The 9,711-nt window shown below is 41.8% G+C and overlaps 1 protein-coding gene across 1 annotated transcript; it reads left to right on the top strand.

Moving 5' to 3' along the window:
* Positions 1-216: 216 nt before the first annotated feature.
* Positions 217-9,279, top strand: LOC142564813 (clotting factor B-like). Its single transcript, XM_075675979.1, has 6 exons — positions 217-306; positions 1,883-1,950; positions 2,390-2,502; positions 4,034-4,275; positions 5,518-5,678; positions 8,519-9,279. Exons 1-6 carry the CDS (start codon positions 240-242, stop codon positions 8,681-8,683), a joined length of 816 nt encoding a protein of 271 aa, XP_075532094.1. The 5' UTR covers positions 217-239; the 3' UTR covers positions 8,684-9,279.
* The last annotated feature ends 432 nt before the right edge of the window (positions 9,280-9,711 follow it).

The following is a 9,711-nucleotide window of genomic DNA, read 5'->3' as shown; positions in this document are numbered from 1 at the left end:
TATTTTCCACCCTCTGACTTCAATAACTACGTTGTTGAAGTCGGATGACGGAAAGCTGAAACCGTAGTTCTGCGCTACCTGTCTTTCTTGGCTGTTTCACTGCAAGCAGCGCACTTGAACGTGCAGCTGCCTTTTATATGCCCGCATTACCAATAAAATAATCAATTAATTCATTTGTATCCCAACCGCTTTCTTGTTCTAGGCGGTACTTCTGTGTTTGGAAGTGATTGGCGCTGAACATGGCATCATTTGTTATCATAGTGAGCACGATCCTCTTGGCTTGGACCTGTCGTTGCGACGACGCACGTGAGTTTGCTCAAATATTTACAGAAACGAAACCATGTAATGTTTGCAATCCGTAGAAACTCTGAGGTTTTTATCAATCTAAAGTGGAGCTTAATCGCTTGCTGTACGATTTAATGGCCCAGGGCGCAAGTTACTATTTGCGAGGCTTAAGAATAATGGCATGACTCCCCTTTCTCCATTTTCCTAGCGCTTGGTAGCCGACCGGTTCCAACCGTGTTAACCTCCCAGTGTTTCATTTATCACTTATGTTTTTCTCTCTCCAAAAGTTTCCAGGCCGTTCTGACTCTATACTGCTACGTGTTTCTAGTTTGCTTGCATGAATCAATGAAGAAAGCGTAGATCATGCGTAAATGATACTATACTATTATCTATGCTGGTTGTATAAAGGAAGTACAATCTAAAAGGAACTTCGAAGTTGCGTATAATAGAATAAAATAGATCTTGCTGGTGGTACATCACTGTCGTGACAATACCTGATGTCCGCTGACGTATTATTTGAGCTCTTGCGAACTATATTAAAAACAATTTAAACAGCCTGCGGATCTAAGGATCGCTGTCTTTTGACAATCATCCCAAAGAAATAACAAACAAATGAATCTAAGTGTTTGCTGCATTTCAGCACATCTACTTATAAAGGTGATGCAGACCAAGCGTGACATGAAGTAGATGTTTCTTTCGATGTCGTTTTAGTTCAAGGGCACTTGAAAAAAAAAGCAGGCGTGTTAGACTTGGAACGGACATAATGTATCAAGTACTGTCGGTGCATCGGACGAAGCTTTTGAACGGCACTGTTACTTCGATAATTTTTTACGATTAGAATAAGCGCATGAAACGTCGCACATGAGACGGAGATGGTAGCTACGGTGAACTTGGCACACACGGCTGCTCACAGCAGGGTAACGTCCACAAGTACAGAGGAGCGTGCCGTGCTGCAGATGGCTATGCTGGTTCTCGATCCTCCTTTTAAGAAAGTTTTGAGGTCGCGAAAAAGCTTCGCGAAGGAACCACAATTAACTTATGAAGAATTTCCAGGCAACGCTTCTTTCAAATAAACGAGAAATTTGAAACGTGCAATTAAGCAGCCTGTACAACCGAATGAGCACTAGTATATGAAGGCAGTGCTTCATCGACGTCGATGAAGCACTGCCTCCTATTGAAAATTTGCAAATACTGGAAGCCGGTATCCTTAACCTTGTATCGAATCTGACTGCGCGAAAGTCCGCAGGTGTAGGTGATATAACCGATAACTATTTAAAACTTTAGGCAGAGCGGACGTCTAATCTTTTTTTTTTGTACTTAAATCAATTTGTTATTCTGTTAATATATTTTTTGATTCCTTAACACAAATGCACACAATGTATAATTGTTTTGATTGTTTGATATTGTTTACTGTGTGCTTTATTTTTATTTTTTTAGTAGTGTATGAACTTGTATCACTTCGCCAAAACATTTAGCTTAGTGGTTAATAGTACTTAAAATAATAAATGTATGATGGTTATGAACTTTAACATTTTTAGCTCAAATCTCTGGCGCTCTTAAATGAATATGAAAACATAGAAACATCGTTTTGAAACAGCCTGTGGACTGAAGAGGTTCAAGCCATTACCAAGTGGGAAAGCACGGACCGCAGAATGGCCTTGGATGGTGAGAACCTTTTGCATTTGAGCAATGAAGTAACATAACATCTGTGTTTTAATAAAGTCGCGCGGGCTATGATGTACTTTTATACGAAACTATCATAACGCTCTATGGCTTTCTTTCAAAGAACAGAACCTCTATTTCACGCTGCCTAACGCTCGCTTTAAATACGACGAAGATGCGTCAAAATGATACATTTCATGCAGAGTAATATGGTTAAGGTGTGAGGAGAAACGGCGGTATACCTGAATTTCAGTCGTTCTATTCGCTTTCAAAACATTAGGATTTTATATGAAAAATGATGGTAAAAACGCTTTAGAAATATCTATTTAGACGGTAGCGAATTGCTTTATACCAGATTGATTGGGATGGCTTTGTTAACGGTCTTAAAACACATATTACCAAGCTCTTAGTGTATGAATGTGCCATATGGTGACATTTGCAGGCATCAATCATGGAGTACAATCAGCGAAAGTCACCTGACTACCTTTGTGCCGGTGTTCTGATCAGCGAGCGACATGTCTTAACAGCGGCTCACTGCTTTGACCCGAGACCACAGTAAGTGAAACGAGTAGACGCTGGTCTCAATGAGACGCTTTAGTCGGATACTGAGTGCTTTTTGTGTATCTTGTGCATCTTTGTTATGAACTGTGCACATCAGTTCATTTTTCATCATCTCCATCTAGAATAGTGTGCTAGGCATGCCGTTAGGCAAACCTCTCTAGGATCCATTCAAGATCCTCACTCTCTCTCGATCCTCCAATTATCTCAGGGACCTATAACAACAGAAAGCAGGTCGCAATTAGGAAATCGCATCGGCGGATTGTCATGACGGTTTTATCTTTCATTTTTGCACCTTTCGTTATTCCGGTCAATTTGTCCTTTCTTGTCCCGGCATAGAACGTCATCATTAGGTACACTGAACAGACGGTACAATTTGATATGGTTGCTCTGTAACGCGGCGATAATCACTGGGTAGCTCTGGTATGAGGTTTTTTGGCGTGGGACATTACAAACCGTATACACAAATCGGCACTCTATGAAGCACAATGATGCATCCTTAGAAAACCAGTCTTAGCGACGTTATTTCGTTTCTAAGTACAGGGCCTTCACTGTCATTGCCCCAAAATAGTCCTGGCCAGCTCTTCGTATAGATTTTATAGAAAAAAGTGAAGGTGGACAAGTTGGTAGAAAAAGACGATATGGGGAGACCAAACATAAAAGAAAACGGGATATCGTCGCATCATAAGTGTGCGCCTTGGATCTGAGAGTCACACTATGGTGGTCGCATAAGCAAGTGCAGTCGTAGCTCGTAAACTGAAAAGCACACGCTAAGGCTTCTTGGAAATGCAAAAGCTGACCGGATCCAGTCTCATTCGTAAGAAGTTCTTGACAATTGGGCAACGGCTTTCACTATGATGCTCTCGCTGTCACACTGGAATGCACCAGTTGTGACCACATTATCTTGCTCCGTGGTTATGATTTTGACCATCAGGGCCTTGCTTTTTTTTAAATTCTTTTCTTTAGTGGTGCGTTTAACTTCGGTCACGAGAACGCCTCTTGCGTCATTTCCAATGTGCGCAAAAGTACTCTTTGTTTTGGTAATTTTATATAAAAATGTAGAATGTTAAACACTGCAGTTAACAAAACCGAAAGTTCGCTGTGGGCGTTTAGTGGATATGGCGTTGTGCTGTTAAGCACAGGGTCGCTGGTTCGATTACCGGTCGCGGCAGCTGCATTTCAGAGGGGCGGAATGCAAACAGGCTCCTGTACTGTTCTTTGAGTGGTGCATGCTAAATAACCCCAGGTGGTTAAAATGAACCTGTATCCTCTCCACTACGTCACGCCTCATAACCCATTGTGCAGTTTCAGGACGTACACACTACAATTCACTTTAATAAAAAAAACAAAACTGAAGAAATGACAAATAATTGACACAATGTGGGCACTAAACGCCACGAGTAGCTGCGAAAGCCTATCATCTAGGCGGGATCAGAATTGCTGGTAAATGTAGCTCTCTCATCCAAATGCGCACTAATTTTCTACTGGCCGAAACAGCACTTTTAACAGACTGTCGGGCTGCCCTCAGGAACCCGCGACTGTACTCAGTTCAACTCGAGTCGGAGTCCACCGAATCCGGAGTGGAGTACAGCGTTTACGACGTCGAGGTGCACCCAGACTATCTGCCCGGTAGCAGCTACTACGACCTGGCCGTGATGACGCTGCGCCGTGACGTGGCCAACGATACGATGCCCATCTGCCTGCCCACCCGTACTGACGCCTTCGACAAGAGGCTGTCTTATGTGCTCGAATGGTCGCCCAAGTATTACGGTAACTCGTCACCGAACCTTTTCACGCATCGGAGTAGCAATTAAGCGCAGTATGACATAAGCAAGAACCAGTACACTCTATACAGGGTAAAGAAGGGCACGTATGTGTAAATCGCAACAATTGGGGGCGATTATATTCTAGCAACTATAGGAAGCAGAATCTTGCTTTAAGGCTTTAAGGGATTTTACAAAAATTACATTTCAAAAATATAGAAGCATGAATTTTACAAATCCGTATCTCTGCACCAAAAACAAATATCGCCATTCTGTAAACTGCATCTGTTTGAGTATCTCAAGCGGACAAATTCGATACATGAATTTACGGCTTACACGAAGCTTAAAATGTTTACAAGAGTTTCGCAAAAGTAATTCACAAAATAGAGCTTCATTTCAGAGCGGTGCGTAATGCATCAATTTTGTCCGCTTTGGATGTATTAATGTGAAAGCATTACAGGTCCCGTGAGGCAGAAAATTCGGCTTGGTCAAGCGATATAGTACCAAAGATCAGCATCATCAGTGACGTCATCAGCGTTGTGTATGACGTCAGTAGTCATGCAGAAGACAGTAAATGGTATAACAACGTTAATTAGTAGTAATTATGCGTAATTCATGTTAAATTGAATTAAGGTGAATTAGAGTGAAATAAACTAAAGTTAGTACAAGTTAGAGTGCCGTGGCTTAGGGTGAATTAAAGTGAATTAACGTAATGTAAACGAAGGTGAATTAACTTGGATTGAAGTGGATTAAGGTAGAGTTGTGAAGGACACGTGACAATGTATGACGTCACGTGTCATGAACGTAACCAATTAGCGAGGTCATAATGTTTTCGCATTCAAATCCGGTAAGGATATTTAGGCAACTTTCAATTCTTTAATAATTGCAATTTACATATTTGTTATAGCTTTTTTTATGGCTGAGTTACAAAGTTTTAAGCTTAATACATGAGTTCTTTTTATTTCGCAATGAAAAAAGAAAGACATGGCATAAATTCAATACCCACAGTTACTAGATTTTTAATTTTAAAAAGTAAAACAAACCTCATCAAAATTAGTGTATTGGCTGCCGAGGAAAACGATTTCCTCCCGTTCCGATGCATTTAGATAGGAGCTCCCGAGCCAAAGCTTCCAAACAAACAAACAAACACAAAACAATTGGTAATGCAAAATTGACTCAATGTGACCAGGAAACTTGTTAGACAGTGTGGTAATCAGATGTACACAAAAATCAAACTTTGATATTTCAGGAAATAAATCCCCCATGGCACTGCGCGCTCGTCGGGCCCTCGTCGCAAACAACGGAGACTGCAGCGAGTTTTTCGAGAACGCGAAGGTGCGTGAGCTTCCGAGAGGCATCATCGCTGGCCAGATGTGCACCGACATCCAGGAAATCGAAGGCAGCTGTGACGTAAGAGCATATACGAATAGTGCATGCATGCATGGGTTTTCTAAATTTTCAGCTTTTTCGTTTAAAACTTTCTTTGTGTGTTTTAAGTGACAACTTCCTGACTTCAAGTTAAAAAAAATCTTACTTCTTATTTAAAAAACGCACACATTTTTTTTTCTTCTTAACACGACATTAAGGCTATTGGTGTGCTGAAATAGTGAAAGTTTCGTATTGAATCGGATACGAACGCCCGGGACAAACTAGTTTCTGATATGAAATACGAAGTATTTCTCCGTATCTAAGAAGAACGAAAAAAGAAAGAAAGAAAGAATGTATCTCTTTCGCGATGCAAACGTAGTGAGGTATAGTACGGAGGGAAAACGATAGTTCATTTATGCTGAGTTAACAAATATGCAGAAAGCCGGAAAGCAAACACTTTTGGTTAGACGATAGCAATATATCGTTCAAACACGGTCTACTCATCCACGTGTTAGCTGAGAAACCGGTGCCTTTGCGTAGCAACAATGCCTCCTGAAGCATACCACTTCGGATCACTCATTGCAGGAATAACTAAGTATTCTTCGTTTAGTCGGATTCACAATAAACACTCCAGGCAGCCTTGCTTAGTTATTTCTCCTTGTAGGCATTAACGAATCTTAAAGAAGTTCGAATATTAAATATCGAAATCACGTACGAATCCAGTAAGAAAGGCTATTTGATTGATTTCTATTCAAAATTTCGAATATACTCGCATGCCTATATTTGAGGGTGTCTAAATTAAGTAAACTTAGAATAGTGTAGACAGCGAATTTACGCAAAGTCGCGTAGGAAAGAATTAATGTTTGGGAATGAGCATAACTTTCCTGATAAGAACATCAAGCAGGGCTCTACAGTTGAAAGACGTTAAGCACAATCTTTTTTTTTTATTTTTTGCTGCCTCCTAGCCAACTCAGGCGTTTGCTTCCATCCCGTTAATCCCTGCAACTGGGTGAAAATTACAGGTTTAAGAAAGAAACGCTATCACTGAGGCGGAGAGGCGAATACATCAAATTGAATATACGAATGGACAACGTTTACTGTGGGCTGTTTCAATGGCGTAAACTCTGTTACTGTAGTGCAGAGTGTTGATTACATTACTGATATGCTAAATACGACAATGTTGCCTTTGACTACCGCGACCTCAATGAAAATAAAACTGAAGGCACAACGAAACGCTTCTTACGCTTTTTCACATCTATAGTGATTGTGGCTTTGCATAGAAGAAGACGTGCAAAGGTAATTGACTGAAATAAGTGGCTAATGAGAATGCGAAGTATGGAATGCGAATTTGTGCGAAGAAGTTACCTGTGCTGCCGCACTACAGATAGTAATATCGATGATGCGGTAAGATGTTGCAGTATATCTGAGGGCGTCATATAGCTTTCGGCGAGACTATAGATAACGTCCTTATATTTCCCTTTCCATCAGCCTTTCAGCAGTATGGTCATCGTCAAACTTGCCGTCCAACCCATGCCAAGTGCGCAGCAAATCTTGCACCGTTGTGGCACAGATGGTAATCAAATCAGAGTACTATATCGCACAGCGGTGTATCGAAACTGATATTGGTTGCTCTGACGGCTCGAAGAAAGCGACCAAGACAAAAGCAAGCACGTATGGCGAATGGAAGACGACTCATGTCGGTGTTTTGTCGGTTATAATTGCGCAGTTATAGACGAGTTGGATTATTGTGCACAGATGGTGAACCGCGGCTGCCGTTATGACAAATTATGGTCGGGCAGTGTAGAAAGGAAATGATAAAGTTTTCTATGAAGCATTCGCACGCTCGTAGAGTTCGAAACGCTTTACAGGCTATTACGCAGATGGCTTCTATGGCGTATACCACCAATCGCTGTTCGTGCTTCAAAACGACGGTCGGTAACGAATCAAGAAGTTCAAACACACGAGGAAGTGTGGATCTTTCTAGTGCATCAAGTCTCAAAAAAATTCTGATGGCGAGTCACACTGCTGCATAATGAATGCATGCACGTGTCTGGAAACATTTTAGGGAACCAAGACAGAGAAAAAAAACTTCATTACAGTCAAGGCGTTCGCTTACAGTTGAAAGACGCGGCCTGCACATTTCTGTTCAGGGGGCCGCCACCCCGTACCTTCAAGTTACAGGCTACCGTAAAGAAGTGCGGTACGGCTTGCCCTCGACTTTTATGTCTATATAGCCGTGTGTCTATGCACACAGTCCCATGAGAATGTGTTCTGTAGATTATTTAACCTATAGGAGGTTGCTTCTTTTCTTTCTATATATTTTATTATATTGTTACTGCTATAGCCGTCGCCACTTTAGGGTGACTACATCTCTTTTATTTTCATTTAAAAAAACAAAAAAGCCGCCGGAAAAATGACGTTCATCACGGTTTCCTTACTCGGGAACTTTCGTTACCTGATCTGCCTTGAAAAAGGCGTGCGTGTTCATAAGTGTCCGTGCTTCCCGTAGCATTGCTGCGCATGTCACTTTTTTGTCCTGCACGCAGAAGTATACTGTTCTAAGTTTAAAATTCAAGAACAGTTGTGATTTGAAAAGCGTCTGATATACCAGCAACATTACTACCATCGACATATTCTCATCCCCTGAGCCTCCGTTAATGAAGACAAGATTTATGAGAAACTACCGAAGGTTGTGCCTGTGCGGGTATTTTTTGTGCATGTAGAGATCAAATCATACTTTACCTGTGCGAAACCAGACAGGTGAGCAGCAAACGTGGCTTTTATGGCGAATGCAATGGAGATGGTGACAACGCTGGCGTTAGTTCCCGAAGCGTAGCTTGATTATGCAGCGGCGTCATACATTCTATTTAACGTTTTTGCAGCGCTACATGGGTTCACCGATGATCGTGCCGGATCGAAGTTACCGCTGGTCGGCGGTCGGTGTGGCCACGTTTGGAGAGAAGTGCGACGACCACAATTTCCCCGGAGTGTACACCAAGGTCACACACTACTTGGCTTGGATCCAACGCGTAATGAAAAGCACTTAATCGTTGCTTCCGATTATCCGTTCACTCAAACATCAAACTGACCATGTATTCGCACCTTCTAGCCATTATTGCTGCAATAAAGTTGCGGTAACGCTTGAATCATTCTGAGGTTGATGAACTCAACTGCGGACAAATAGCTCCCCATGATATGTTTTCCGCTCAAAAGTGATCGAAGATGAGGCTGAGGGCGAGTTTATTTCACTTTGTGTTGATGTAGAACGCTGCTTGAACGCGGTGTTAGATATAAGAACCGCTCGGTACATGAACGAAAGAGATGGTGACACAGCGTGCCGCTGATATCTCGTCTCAGCGCAATGTCACGTCATGACTTTCTTGTGTTCTTGTCCCATGTGTTGCGTCACTGTCAAGACCAATCCAGCCCTGCGTAATGCCAAGACGAGCTACAGCGCAAGGAACCTCGAGTACACAAGAACACACATCGGACACGCATTCTTGTGTCCATGTGGTTTTTTGCGATAAGGTTCGCCTAGACATTACCAACCAACAACCTCATATCCCAACCCTGGCTAGCGTGTTGCGTTATATATTTGTGAATTTCACATTGTAATACATGATTGACTGGCCAGAATATACGTTTCATTCATATGATTGTTGTACTTTATTTCATTTGTTCATTTACACCAACCTTGCAGATTTCGTAGTACAGTAGCGTCAGAAAAAAGAGCAGAGTTATCATTTTATACAAGTTTCAACTGCCGTAAACTATGTATAATACATATATATATATAAATACGCACCCTCATGGAAATCACTCCAACATGGAGATCAATCGTATTTATCCTTTAACACTTGTTACACACCAGCCAACGTACTATTGTGCACGACTTCGCTCGAAATTGGAATGGCTCCCGCATGTTAGATAATTGGTGGACGTTCAAACGTCCTTTTACGTACGAAATATAATCGTATGACGCCGTCCAGAGGCGGCTGGACGTGAAACAGGCTTTTGAACCCGACATGACATGACGTGGTATTACGTCAGAAACTCTGTAAACCGTTTTCGCAAC

This window comes from Dermacentor variabilis, chromosome 1 (genome assembly GCF_050947875.1).
Source record: "Dermacentor variabilis isolate Ectoservices chromosome 1, ASM5094787v1, whole genome shotgun sequence".
Lineage (NCBI taxonomy): Eukaryota > Metazoa > Arthropoda > Arachnida > Ixodida > Ixodidae > Dermacentor > Dermacentor variabilis.
This window is presented reverse-complemented; position numbering and strand designations above follow the sequence as displayed.

Coding starts and splice junctions, on each gene's coding strand:
- LOC142564813 (XM_075675979.1), top strand. CDS start 240: ATGGCATCATTTGTTATCATAGTGAGCACGATCCTCTTGGCTTGGACC. Junction 1,951..2,389: donor CCGCAGAATGGCCTTGGATG/GTGAGAACCTTT, acceptor TGACATTTGCAG/GCATCAATCATGGAGTACAA. Junction 2,503..4,033: donor TGCTTTGACCCGAGACCACA/GTAAGTGAAACG, acceptor GGCTGCCCTCAG/GAACCCGCGACTGTACTCAG.